General features: G+C 42.1%; 1 protein-coding gene across 1 annotated transcript in view; it reads left to right on the forward strand.

The window, feature by feature from the left end:
- Positions 1–15021, forward strand: part of AFF3 (AF4/FMR2 family member 3) — a 273293-nt gene that overhangs the window by 186174 nt on the left and 72098 nt on the right. Inside the window, exon 9 of the mRNA XM_041468410.1 lies at positions 2645–2696. Coding sequence (XP_041324344.1) covers positions 2645–2696 — 52 coding nt within the window. The remainder of the gene's footprint in view (positions 1–2644; positions 2697–15021) is intronic.

A 15021-nucleotide genomic window follows, 5' to 3' on the forward strand; every position in this document is an offset into this window, starting at 1 on the left:
AGGCCAGGTGACAGTGTGTCCTGCTCTGGCTGTGGCTTTGTGGATGAGGGCTGAGGGCCTCACCTGAGAGTGGAAGCTGTCTGGCAGCCAGTGAAGACTTTCAGGCACAAAGGTTATACCTGCACAGCTCCTGCTTTACAAGGTAGACCTGTACACTGGCAACCTGATACATCCTTGTATCAGCCAGATCCCTCTCTAGAGGGAAAAAAAGCAAGCAAGCAAGCATTTTATGATGACCTGGTTTTTTTCCTATCCCCAGTGTTAGGAGCATGTTTGTAGTGTGATGGTAGTTCCAAAAGGGGCCGTGAGCCCCAGGCAGGCAGTACTTTTCTTGGAAAGCAGCGCTTCTGAAATGAAAAACAGACAGGGAAAATAAAGACGGTCTAAGATATACAAGCAAGGAGAGTTGGAAGGCTCAGTGCTGCCGTTTGTTGTTCCTTTTGTGTGGATGGTACTGGATTGTAGTCCTTGTCTCACACCACCACACAGCCCAAAGGCTTCAAAATATCCTAGTTGCTTCTAATGACAAGCTCACAAAAAGCTTTTTTATACGTTAATACAAAAATCCAGGACACTGATAAATACACAGAGGTATCTAGAATGTTTCACTATATGCTTTTGATTTTTCAGCTTCCATTTAGGAGAAGAACTAAACTGCTAAACCTAAAGTAAATGTACTTAACTACCACATCACTAGCAGAAATTCATGCACTCAAGGGAGAGCAGGAAGTGACACCCTGGGAGTTCTCCTTTTCACACAAGCATACCACTTTCTGGTTAAATCACTATCAGTGTAGGTTTGATCACATAGATGCCAAATCCTAGATCTGAGCTTTCTATTTTCATGCACTGCTTTCTGAGGGGTGGCTTTTCTGGTTAAATCACTGTCAGTGTAGGTTTGATCACATAGGTGCCAAATCCCAGATCTGAGGATCTGAGCTTTCTATTTTCATGCACTGCTTTCTGAGGGGTGGCCTAAGCAGATCCAATTAAAAGAATGAGCAATTATGAGATTGTTTGGATCCCTGTAAGTGACGAGATCCAAGGCCAGTATGGATCTTGTGGTGTTTACAGGAAGTTTTGCCTCTCTGACCAGGAGCTGTATCCTGTGTCATCATACCTGTCCTGTTTGCCCACTTCTCGACAGGGCTTGTGATCTGGGTCAGTGCCTGTGTTGATATGGCCATCAAAGGTTTGCTGATTTGGGAGATGGCAGAGAGAGCTTTTTCCTGACAATGGACATACTTTGAGATAAAACACAGGCAAGTCCTGCTGGGAGATTGTCAAGTCCCTCCAACTCAATGAGTGTCCTGTATATTCGAGGTGCCTGCATTGCCAAGAGATTTTGCTGAGTTTGATACGTTGGTTTTACAGAGGAGAAATGTTGGCACAAGTAGAAGGAAATGTGGGGAAAAAAGCAAGAGGAGAATCTTTAAGAGGTGAACTAGCAAGAATTTCTGCTCCAACCCCCAGGCCTGTTCTTATACACCTACGTTCCTTGAGAGGTGCCGTGGGGAGATGGGGAAGCAGCTGTGACAGCAGCAACAGGCAGGGACTGTGCGTACAGCAAGGAGCTGAACAGAGCGTGGTGAGGCTCTGTGCTCTTTTCAGACACAGCACACCATGTTGCCCATGTCAGAGTCATGCTTTTCAGGCACGCTCTTGGAAGATCTAGGCACAAGTACAAGGAGGTGGTTTGAAATTACTACATATGTCTTCTTGCAATACTTACACTCCAGGGACCACCCACGGCACAGGATGTGTTTGAATTGCTCACCAAGCTTTCTTCTGGAGCCGAGATGAAATTACAGATTCTTTTTTCCCAGAGTGCAAGAAAAATTAGCAACTTTCTGAATTATTGCTATTATTACCGAGGCACTTTTTAAAAATAGGTCCTATTCTCTAAGACTTTTCAAGCACTGGGAAAAATCTTTGCACGTCTTCAACTCCTTTAACTCCTGGTTACTTAATCTTAGATTGTAAAAAAAATGTATGTAGGTAAAACCAGATTCCTCTTCTTTGTGAACCAGTTTAATCAAGTTGGGGAAATGGTATGGGAAGGCAGGATGAAACCCTCATTAGAAAAGATGTATTATTTTCCATATTTACATGACAGTGAAATCCTGTGGATACTCTTGTGCACTGAGAAAATATATTTTAGTTTTAATTGTTTCAGTCAATGTCAATTTTACAACAAACATGCAATAAAGTACAAGTGGCCTTTGGGAAACATCACTGAACCTTATTTTGTGTTGCAGTATTGCCAGTGTAAACATCTACTTCTGCTTTGTAAGCTCAAAGCCAAATGGACAAAAAATTTCCTCTCAGGGAGACTACTGACCTGTCAGCATCAAAAATATTGTTTTTAGCATATAAAATTGTTTGTCAGTGATTGTAATAACAAGAATCTTTGCAAAATCCATTATTACTCTAACAAACATTTTCTTTTAGGTAGCAGTAGTAGGAAATTAATTAAAAAGTTAGCTGATAGCAACTGGATAACATATAGTGCCACAGCTACAAAGTTCCTGGGATAAAATATATTTTCTTTCTATTTACATTATTAAATATTTACAGTAGGTCTGAGAAAATATCCAATCTAAAGCATTTTGATAAGTTACAATTCATTCTGCTTGCTTTCTAGAATGCTAGAAGATGACCTCAAGCTAAGCAGTGATGAAGAGGAGAATGACCAGGTAAGAACCAGACAAGTAACGTGTCACTTGAAGCATGTTTCATGTCGAGACTGAGCTACTGCAAATATTTTGCTAATGCTTTTTCTAAACATACAGAAAGGTTATCAAAATACATGGCAGTACTGTAACTGGAGTAACAGATGTTGCTGCTCAGAGCCAGCCTGCGTGTGCTAACTGCTGGATTGGTAGGGAACAGGCTGCAGTGCTCTTGATTTATTACCTTGATGCGACCCAGAAGGTTTTTGTATCAGCTTCCTTCTGATTTGAATTTGTTTTGTTTTAAAGAGCGGCCAAGGAGGGGAGAAACAGGAATTCTGGATTAAGGGTTCAGGCCAACTTTGCAATCATGAGCTGGCCCTGGGGATTAGCTGCTGGGCTGCTTATCTCTTACCTGCCTCCGGCATCCCCCAGCCCTGGCCTCTCCTCTGAGCATTTTTGGTCCTGACTCTGCATGGCCCATGCCTGCTAAGAAAGCTAAAGAAAACTGAGAAAAAGCCTTGCCTGTGCATTTGATTCACTCTGTAACACAGTGATTACAGCAACTGTGTTTTAAACACCCTAAACTACCTGACTGACAGCAGATACACAGTGTTTTCCATGTGTCAGGGGAGCTGGGTTTTGTTGGCTGTAAGAGGTGTCTCTCAATTTTTCCTTAAAATATTGTTGTGTTTTGTCTAAGTAATTAAGGACTCAGTAGAATAGGGCTGGAGCTTGACTTTCCCATGACCAGCTGAATGCCTCTTTGCCAAGCAGTGCTGTGCTGAGTTCTCTCCTTCTCAATATCCTGGCATGGATGATTTTGTTGGAATGAGAGGCCACGACCCCCTTCCCTTATTTCTTTCCCTAAAATGCACAACCTATGTCTTCACCAGAGTGTATGAGGGCAGTACTTCTCCTGGTTGCATCTCACAGATATAATGTGGTTTTCTGTCCTGGTTTTGGCTGGGATGAAGTCAGTTTTCTCCCTAGTAGCTGGTAGAGTGATGTGGTTTGATTCAGTGTGAGAACAGCATTGCTAAGTCCCTGATGTCTCAGTTGTTGCTGAGCTTACCCCCAGTCAAGGACTTTTCAGTGTCTCCTGCTCTGCCAGAGAGCAGGTGCACCAAAAGCTGGAGGGGGCCCATGGCCAGGACGGCTGCCCCAAACTGGCCAAAGGGATTTCCCTTCCACAGAACATCATTTCCAGTGCATAAACTGGGGAAAGTTTGCTGGGAGACACCAATCACTGCTTGGGAATGGGCTGAGCATCAAACGGTGGATGCTGAGCAATTGTATTTTGCATCACTTGTCCTTTTTTGGAATTTATTTCTCTCTTTTTGTTGTCTCCCTTTTCATTGCAATTCTTATTCTTACAATATTATTATTTTATTTATTTTATTTCAATTGTTAAACTGTTCTTATATCAACTCACGAACTTTTTTTGTTCTCCTGCCTCTCCTCCTGATCCCACTGGGGCAGGGGGAGTGAGCGAGTAGCTGCATGGCACTGTTGCTGGCTGGGGCAAAGCCATGTGAGCTCCAAATATGATTATTTCAGTCATGGGTAACTGGAGTATCTAGATGGGTAGGCTGGAAGGATATCTAGACTTTTGAAATTCAGGAACTTAGACAAATAATTCTAGGTTCATAGCATAGGCATGATTTTCTTTAACTCTTGTTATTAGATGTCTCTTTTTTACAATATATTCCAAACAACAGGTAAATCAAAACTTTTTAATATTTATACTAAACCATTGTTTCATCTATTCTGAGCAGAGCTTCTTGGTATTAAGATTCAGCACATAGATTCTATTATTTACATATTTATTCAATTTCTTTTTGTTTAACATATTTCATCCTGAAACACTTCACATTTAATTACTCTTCTTGCTTGTCTAGATAGTTTAAAATACAGCTCACAGACAGCATAGGACAAAGTAAAGTGGGGGATAGAAAGGATGTCTGAAGAGTAACAAAAGCAGACCAAGGCACCATGATGTTGCAGCCAGGGGCTGGGTGATAGGGGAGGCACAAGCTGCTGGCCAGGAGAGATGCCCTTCAGGCAGGAAGACAGGATCTGAGTAATGGATGTCAGAGTGAAACAGGCTGGGAGACCCAGAGAGAAAAAAATTCTGGTTTGCTTCATAGCAAGCAGAAAAGGACATGTGAAAGTGTTTATTGTGCATAAAGATATGAGTAGATTTAGGCAGAGAAGGGATTGTGGAAAAGTCCTGCCAGTCAGGCAGGCACACCTGGACTTCTGGTTTAGCACTGTGACTTGTAATTATGAACATGTTCTGTGTGTTCCTGTGCTGTGCCAGGGCTCTGCTCAGTCACCAGGGCTCCAAGATGCAGCTGATACAGGCTGGGTCCTTCACCTCGGTGCTCCAGCTCACCACCCACACAGCAAAGAGCAGGGCTGAGATCCCATGACTCACTTCCAATCATCACAGGCCCTAGCATGAACAGCCTTTGGAAATTACTTATTTATTTGGTCCCCTTTCCTAGTCACAATTTTTTTCCTAACTTGGCTCTACAGACAAAAATCTCCCAGAGGCACAGGCTGGCTCCTGCTGTATGAAATGCTTTGTAGAACCTTAGCTGAGACCAGTAGGTTTGCTTAATGAACAATCCTAAATAAATATACCTGCTGAAAAAACAAAACACTGCCTTTCCATCCACCTTTCAGGAAATAGACACAAAAAAAAGAGTAACACAGACTCTCTCTTCCAATAACTCCTCAGATGGATCTGTGTTTAAATGTCAGCAGAACTCGTTTCCTTTTACTTCCTAACTCAGAGGCTCTTTAATCTCATATCTCCTGAGCTCAGAAACAGGAAAGAAAAAAAAATCAGAGATTAATGGATAGGAACAGTACATGAGAGATTCCCAGATATTCCTCATGGAATAAATTAACCTTTGAGCAGTCAGACTCATTCAAGAAGTCCAGTTTGTCAAAGAGCTGAAGGTGAGCTGTACACAAGCTGGGAAGTTTTTAATTTTGCTGATGGCTAAATGGGGAAGTTTTGGGGGAAAACTTTGAAAACTTTGGAGGAGATTTTACATTGAAGTCTGAAATTGCCAAGCAGCGAATGGGAAGTTTCTGAAGTGGTGCAAAGAGGGACAGGTGCTTCTATGCTCCCAGCGCTGGCGTTTGTACTGCTGTGACCAAACCAAGGAATGTGAGCCATGGATGAGGGAGGCCAAACACAAGACAAAGGCATGATTAAAAGCTTTGAGACTGCAGTGGGCAAAGCATTCCCAGCCCTTCCCTCAACACCAGCAATTAAGGTATTGAGATTCACAGACCCAGGAGAAGCCAAAGAGGCTGGGTTTGAGCTGAGTACATGTGAACCCACGGTAATTATATTATCCACACATATTAGTCTCATAATTTTAATTACATAAATGTATTTTTCCTCTTTAATGAGCATAGTTTATCCATTTAAACTGATCGTTTCAATTTTACAGGCAGTGATCATAGGATCTAATATACAGAGAGAAAATTTCCTGTTGGCATATTTTACACCACACAGATTGAAGAAAATATATTTTTTAATCCTCAATCAATATCTGAAGAGCATGCAATTAGCAGATACCAAGGTAGTTAACATAAATCTGCAAGTTAAAGAGCCAATTCATTCTGATTTATAACACATAGAGTAATAATTTCATCATCATCTCTCCCAGAAAGCATCTGAAGCTTTGTAGCATGAAGATGTCAAAATTGTACTTAAGATTGTTCAGACTACTGAATTGTAGTGGTTATTGCCTTTTGGTTCTTTGAAGTGTGGCATAGCACATGAAAGAGTCCCCATTATAATACCCTGCTCTTCTCCGTAGAGGTCACTGGATAACTTAAATCAGTCTTGGGTGAAATATTAAAAGGAGATTGTCAATTGTAATGTGAACAATTCTCTTTTTTCCCCCCTCACTTGTCCTTTTACAACGTGAACATTTTGCAATAGAAAATAATTCCTTTAAAGGGGAGAAAGATCCCTGGCATCATTTGTGCAATTCGTGTCAATCAATAGCCAAATAAATTAACTGACTGGTACACATACATGGAATAATAATCTAACATATTTTTGCAACCCAAGTCTGCTTCCTCATATGCATTTTTTTTGCACAGGATCAGGTTGGTTGCCGCTGAAGTTTTGTGGCTGTGAAAATTTATTACCCACAGAGTCAATCTGCATTCTGGCTGCCAAGTCTGAATAAATAGAGTCATTGTGCTTGTCTGGAATATGTAACCAAAGTTCATCGAGTCAGCTTGACTTTCACATCCCATGAGATTCATAAAAGCCAACACCCTGGTATGTGCTCTTGATTCCTGCCAAAATTTTGTAAAATTGTATAAACAGAAGTTGAAGAAGTGATCAGAACACACTCCCAGGGACACGGCTCTGCACTCTAGCCCCGGCTGATCTCCAAAGGGAAGACACAAGATTTTTCTTTTCAAAGAAAAAACAGTACAACTCCTCTCCTGTGGCGGCAGGTAACCGCAGGGGCTAAAGATGCCCCCCTTGCAGAATGCACAGGGAGGCAGCCATTAATCCTCTCAAGTTCCTTCATTTTGCTCATGTGTCCTGCACTGAAGGAAGAGATCAGGCAGCATTTGCCTGCAAGTGGCCACCTTCCTCAAGAGAGGACAAGGACAGACTGGTCCTGCAGGGTGTGAGCGGTGTAAGCGAAACCAGCCCCTCCGCAGGCAAGCCAAGTCAAACAGAAAGCCGTGTCATTTCACGGAGACCTCGGGGGAAGAGCGGCCTCAGAAAGTTCACAGCTTCAGCACAGTAAAATAAAAGTCTTGTCAGCCTGATCATGGCTTGGCTCACCGCTGCAGCCCCATAGGGTGCTGGAAGCCCACCCAGCCTGGTGCCTTCCTGGGCATCTCTGGGTTGCCTCCCACCCACGGCAGCCCAGGACAGTCGGGATGGGCTGCTGGCCCCGGGGGACTTGTCCATGCTTCAGCATCTCCCTGGTCATGGTCGAGCCATAAAAACTGATGCTGATTTGAGTTACACTTGTAGCTCCCGTGGGAACACACATGCGTACGTTTTGTTCCCATCATGTTGTGGGTTACCAGAGCGCATTGCTGGAGATGCATCTTTCTGGTAGGACTGTCTGCAGCACAGGTATTTAGGACAAGCCAAATCTGTCACAACACTGCAACAGGACAAAAGTCCATCTATGTGCTCCATGGCAGTTGGTGTGGGACTTTTCCCTTTCACTTATGGATACAGAGTGACAATCAACAAAAAGAGGAAAATCATCCTGAAATGAACAGTCACACAATTACCTTCTCCCAGAAGGAATGATTCTTAGGAGAGTCATTATAAACAGTACTTCTACATATGAAATTTAATATTTCAGCTAATTTGAAACCGTCTGTAATGAATTGTGAAACAAGTTGATAAAGGAGCAAAGCTTTCTTTCTGTTAGACCTGTTAGGAGACCACTTTCCAAAGTCAAAGATTAACTGAGCACCAAGGCAGGAATATCTAGAGAGAAGAGTTTTATTGAGCAAATTGCAACACAATACTGCATAGCCCTGTTCATTATTAGAAACATTTTTAGACAGTGCTAATTGTGTTCACATATGCCGTGTCCAAATATTCTAACTACATTATGCCATTTTAGTGTTGTATTCCCTTTTATTCACCTCTTCATCAGGCAATACGTGATGCTCGATCAGAAAGGAAAATGAGTGAAAAAGGAGATGAGAACACTCAGGTCTAGAGAAAAAGTACAGAGCCTGCATCATTTCTGCAAATGAATTTCTCTCAAAAAAAAACAAGCCTTGATAAACTTGGAGGAAAATATCTTTCTGATGAGAAGTTTTTCACTCCACTGAGCACAGAAAACTTATTTCATGAAGTCTGGCTACACACAAGTCTGACTGCAACCAAAACTGCACAAATCAGAGATAAGCAAAAGTGGAAAAAATTAAGTTTTGGGTACGGGAATGGCTGGAACCTCAGGTGGTTTTTTTTTTTACTTAATCCAAATGCTCTTTTCAGCCCCCTGTCACTATAATGTGAGTGTGTTTTTAGACTGCAGGAATAGGCACTGTAACAGCCTTACTTAACTTGGGTAAGTCCATTATTTCCTGTGTATTAGAGAAGCAATTATTTTGGTATCCAACTTAACTAGAATCCAGAGTAAGGTTTAAGCCAGCTGAGCCAAGGTTTTTTTGTGGTTTGCCAGCTCTGATTTTAAAATCTCTGTGACATCTAAATTTGCACTTCCACAAGGCATGACAAGAAGACCAAGATTGCCTCACTGAAACTGTCAGATGAAACAAAATAAGAGCTCAGTCTTGTCCTGCCAACTTGGCTCACATCTCTGCCTATCTTACAAAATCAGATTCTATGGCTGGCAAGCAGGATCAAGTTCTAAATTTGAATGCCACAACTATAAATGACAGTGAAAAAAGTTAGAGACCTGCTTGGATCCTGGACATGCACAAAATTTGGGGACATTTAAACATGGCACTTTGATCTGCATGCTTCTTTGTAGCAAAACTCCAAAATAGACAGGAAATTAAATTTAAAGTGTAAGGGCATCTTCCTTGTCTCTTCATGTGGAGGCTGTGACTAAGCTAAGTTTTAGCTTGGTAAATCTCCAAAGCCTGCCCTTTTCCACTCATATCACTTTTTTCCAAGACTTCTTTCTGTATCTGACGTAACATTCTTAACCCCATCTTCTTGAAATATTTTGTTAGAACTTTTTCCCCTTGTGAAGTAGAATTACTGTATAAACATCTGTTTTGACTGGCGTGGGAACGTATCCTACTGCAATCACTTCAGCAGTGTTGGCTAACTTGAGGCATAAGGAAGGATTAGATCCAACATTTCCAGGCTAGGTTTTGCTTGTCCCTGTCTCTCATAAGCCTTCCAGGCTGTGCATTTTTCCTCCTGCTGCAGAGAGCCCTTGCTGCAGCCAGACACTGCCTGAGTCTTGGTCCTGCTCAAGCCTGGCCACTGAGCTCTGTTTGCCTTCAGGCAAATGCACTCCAGCATGCCTGCAAGAGAAGGATTAAATAACCAGCAGTCACAAATAATCAGAGCTGTTTGTAACATTGCAACTGTTAAAGGCTGTGTCTCTCTCACACGTGTGCACACTCAGGCGTGCACACAAGCACAGTGTCACAGCCTCCCTAGGAGCTGCCTGGTGCTTCCCTTCCACTTCTCTCCCCTTGGCCATTGAGCCCGGGCAGGGGTGATGCCAGCACGAGGAGCTGTGTGAAGGAGATGTGGTGCACAGGGGTGGGAGACAACAGAAATAGAGAGAGGCAGCTGAGAGCATGTCAGAAAACAAAATAAACACCAAAGGGGAAAGGGATTAAGGGGAAAAAATTAATGAAGAAAATAAATTGTGGGGAGAAAGACATTATGAAGGGAGTAGAAGCTATATTAGAACATGATAAGTAAAAAGATTCTGAAGGCAATCCATCAAAACTACCATTTAAGAAAAAGAGACTGAGGAACCATGATGAAAACTGCCTCCTCTGAAGTCAGTGAGAGTTTAGCCACTGTTTTCAATCAGCCTAGGATGTTACCCCTGTCTTTTATTTCCTTGCACAATCCAAGCAGATACTTGGGTAGTAGCAAATGCATCACAGTTGATTGACATAGCACATCCCTGGGAAGTGTTACCACTATTTGGGGAATTAGGCTTATCTTTCCCCTATTTTCACATATTTGGACTTCTCAAAAAAAAAAATCTTCTTTAATTTCTGAGCTTTCAGACTTCCCAATAAATCTTTTAAAGCCCATGGCACAATACTGACAATTCTTGTCTGCAGTAGCCTAAGTGCAAGCAGCACTTCAAGTTACTTTTTCCTGGATAAGGAGACTACTTCTGCTGAGACAGAAGGGGTTTTCCAAGGTGACTGCTGCTTTGTTTGCAATGACTGAGACATTCCTAACACTTACATTGGAAATTAACCATTTTATTAATGTAAAATAACAAGGATTTTTCTTCTTCTCATCTCCACTGAAAAAGATTAAAGTTAGCTCATCTGTGTTGAAACATTGCATGGTTTTTGGGGCCAGACTGCAGGAAAAATCTGAGCAGATGCAGGACAGAAGACTCAGCATTTACAGATTTATAAAATTCTCTGTATGGTTAATACCCATGCTGATTATACAGCAATTTGGAGATCCAAATCACTTTACAAGTATTAACTACTTAATACAATGCCCCTGAGAGGTATTTAGGTAGAGCTAAGCAAGAATTATTATCTCTATAGAACTGACAGGGAGACTGTGACTGAGATGTGGCTTGTTTGAAGCCACACGGCAAGTCAGCTGCAAAGTCAGGATTAGCACTCGGGTCTTTCACTCCCAGGTGCCATGTTCAAGTCACTAGACTGTGTTGCCCCTGAAGATTAATAAGGATTAATGGGCAAAGCAGAGGAGAAAGAACAATGTATGCCAAGAATATAATAATAAAACTCCAGGGTGAAAAATTAATGCTGAGGTGTTGAAAGGCCTCCGAGAAATCATGAAATCCAGAAGGAGTTTTACAGTTTCTTAAAAGATGTGGCTCTGATGATAACCAACTCCAAAATGGGAAGAAAGGAAGACCCTTTTAAGTCTTACAGTCTGTAAATCTTAAATAAATATGAACCAGACTGTGAAAATCACATTCATACATTTATATTGCAAATTTACAGAGAAACACTCAAGCTGCAGTTTACAAGTGATTTTAAATCCCTCAGAAATCCACGCTGGAAGGCAATCCTCAAACAAAGCCCCTAGGAGCAGTGAGGAGTACAGAATAATGCAGTGAGAGAAGGCGTGTCAGGAACCACGATAAATTGCCTGACCTGATCTCCTCGGGCAGCTTCCTGTGGCCACAAGATGCTCGTGGGCATTTAACCAGAGCAAGTCTGTGGGTGCAGGAGGTTTCCATTACCTCTGTTCTCAGCCCTGATGAGCAGCTCTGCACTCTTCAAGGAGAACACCGAAAACTGGAGAGGGTTTGAAGTCATGGGAGAAAGATGCTTAACACGCTGGGAGAGCATGCCTTGGAGTGAAGGATACCCGCAGGATGAACTGAGCTTGTCTAGAGCAGGGCTGCTGGCTGGCTGGCTGGATCATAGCCTATAATAACCTATGTGCAGGGAGAGGAGCTGGGAGGCTGCAGGGAAGCTCTGTCTCAGAGGCACAGGTCTAACTTCCAGCACAAGAAGGTGTTTATAAACTCATCTTAGCTCTGAAGGTGGAAAACTCTGCGTGTGGCTCACAATAAGAGAATTATCCAGAAGTTTTGCTCTGGGTCCACAACAGCACCCAGGTTTGAAGCAGGAAAAAATCCACTCTGTGGAGTCCCATCACCCAAATTGTGGCATGCAGTCAGGTTGTGCCCTTCACAAAAATTTCTTCCTGGCTTCACTAGCTTAAGAATAAACTGCATTTAAGCTAAAAACAAACAAAACCTTTGGAAATGAGAACAGAATCAACATGGAAGACATGTGAAGAGTGAAATGTGAAAGAAGACAGATATAAAAGTGTTTTTCCTGGTTTGGTTCCCAAATGCCAGTATATAGTAATGACATCTTTCCTTAACCCTGGCTTGGAAAAAGTGTGTCTACAGCTCATTAACTGCAGTCCAGTACAGGGTGACATCCAGCACTCTGGGTGATTGCTAATGTGAGAGCTGCTGACTTAGAGCATAAATGGTTCACTGCACAGTTCCAGGGCAGCACCTACCACCCAAGGAAGACAAACAAGATGGTCTGGAAGCTGTGCAATTTACTCCTGCACAGGCAGCATGTATTGCTTCACTGTCACCAAGGAAATGGTTCAAATTCTCACCACGTGTACACCTGTGCCATCTCAGGGAAGTCTCTGGTGTAGCTCGTGTAACTCCATACAATCACTGTAACTGAGCTCTCTCACAAAAACAACAGTTAATCCACAGGACAGGCAAGATGGAAAGCAAAATGCCTGAATCTGCCAACAGCCAATTTATTGGCTTTTATTTGCCAAAGGTTGCTGTGGGTGAGGTATAGGAAAATGCATCTCCAGTCAGCCTGCAGTGCCTCCAAGACAGTCTCCCAAGCCCAGCAGAACATACTTCAGTAGTTTTCATTTGTTTCTTATCCAAAAATGCCTGTGAGCCCAGCAGTTTATGAAGCAATCCTTTTGCAAGAAATTAAAAAAAGAGGGATTTCTGGGGAACACTCTTAACACTCCTGTATCTCCATCTCAATAGCTGTATTCAACCCGTTCTGCTCACTGCTCAGTCCCAATTACAATGAGCTAGCTCACTGCTCAGTCCCAATTACAATAAAAGTATTTAATTTCCTCTCTGATTTCCCTTCAACAACAGATTGCAACTTGTCACACTTCAAGCTAATTTTGGTAGCTCATTTAACACACACTGAAACCTGAATATGTTCCCAAGCTCTGGCTCATTGCAATAAAGGATGGAGAAAGGAGATGAAATCTCTGGATTTCAGAGGAGGTTAAGAACCCGACCATGATTACTGCTGGCTGAAAACTTGTTTTGTCCCAGTAGTCTTGGGGTGCAGCTAGAATCTTCCATGAATGATTAATAGACTATAGACAGATCAATGAAACTGCCCTAAATGTATCTGAACCAACTCAGCTGGGGATCAAAGAAGTCTAACCAGCCACTGTCCTGTAATTTGCAATTCTTGGTGTAGTGAAACAGCATAATTCATACTCATTTACTGTGGCTGGTTTCTCTATCTCAAGTACCTAAGACACCTGAGTGATTGGTTTTTTCCCTTCCCTGCTTCCTACTCACATTTAAGTTACTGTGTGGTGAGTTGGCCTCCAATATTTGTGTTCATATTGAGAAGAATCTTCCTCCATTTAGTAACCACTGATTCCAAGAACTGAAAATTCAAGATTATGTTCCTTGCTAGTGAACACATTCTACCACTTATCAAGAGAATATTAAGCTTCCCATAAAGCACTTTTTAGTGCTAAGTCTTGGAGATATTTAAGTTCTGTCAGCAATATCAAAATTATTTCTTATCCCAAATTTCTATAACCAGCGTGGTAACTTACTTCCAGGAATAATAAAGACTGTAGAACATATTTGCAGATTTCTTGATGGATGATGAGTTGGCCTCAGTAAAGTTGCTAACGATGTAAAATAAAATGCAAATTAAATAGCACAATCAAAATGTAGCTATTAAAAAAATAGTCATGCAGGAATTATATGATCCTAAGTACCACCCCTTTGCTTACATTGTTAAATAGATAATACCAGCATATTAGAAACATAATAAATCACAAAAAACTGTTTCTATAGCTGTGAGTTCCTCAAACTATGGGTCATAACTCTCCATGGAGATTTCTGAATGAGTTTGAATGGGATCACAAACTGTTAGTAAGAAGTGAGGGCAGATACTTCCCCCTAAATTGAGCAGCTCAGTCCTGTGGCAAGGAGGGGAACAGGAGAGCAGACTGTAATTAGTGGATGCAAGTATTTATACCTGCTAGGGAACTGCTAACTACCTTTAATTACAACAGCTCACTTTCTCCAGGAGAGGGGAGCAATATAGGCTAGAATTAAAATTGCTGGATAGTTGCTAACTGCCTTTCATTGCAGGCAATAGATCTGTTTCTCCAGGGAGGAAGAATAAACTTGTGACTGGATCTTATTCCCCCATCATTTAGAAATGGGGCCATTACCAACTCAGGGGGTCACACAAATATGCAGTCCAACACAGTTGTATTTCCAGCCTGTGTAAGAAAGAAATCAATAGTCTCATTTAGAGAACGTGTGACCACCAGACGAAGGCTGAGGTGCCCCATGCGATCTGCATTACATCTCAGTGAAGAAGGATGTTTATTAAAGGAGTTAAAATGAGAGGGTAATTGAAAAAGTAGAATGATCTCACTGAAACACACTTGTACATTTCTTTCTGTGTCCCTGCCTGTCATCTAAACCACTTTCTTGTCCAGAAGTGATCACCTTTTCAAAGCTTTCAGCAACTGAATGCATCAAGATGGAAGCTGAAGCCTGGCACTTGGGGCTGCAGTTCCACACGGTGTCTCGTGGCTCAGTTAGCACACCAGATGGGTCAAGACAAGGGACCTCTCCTCCTCCCTCCTGAGGGCAGCTTTCCTCAAGGCTGGATGAGAAATTATCCAGCACTTCTTCCTCTCAAAATTAGGGATTTTAAGGAAATACAACAGTGATATGAACCCCACTTCCCATATTAGGGGCTTTTAGCATCCTCAAAGTTCATGTTTGCTTTCTTGCGGTCTCTTCAATATCCATGAGGCCTGTGGCTGAAGAGCAACCTGTCTTCTTCAATGTCTTCTGGCTACCACAGCCACCATGTACCTTTCTCG

Source organism: Pyrgilauda ruficollis, unplaced genomic scaffold (genome assembly GCF_017590135.1).
Source record: "Pyrgilauda ruficollis isolate IOZ18807 unplaced genomic scaffold, ASM1759013v1 scaffold22, whole genome shotgun sequence".
NCBI lineage: Eukaryota > Metazoa > Chordata > Aves > Passeriformes > Passeridae > Pyrgilauda > Pyrgilauda ruficollis.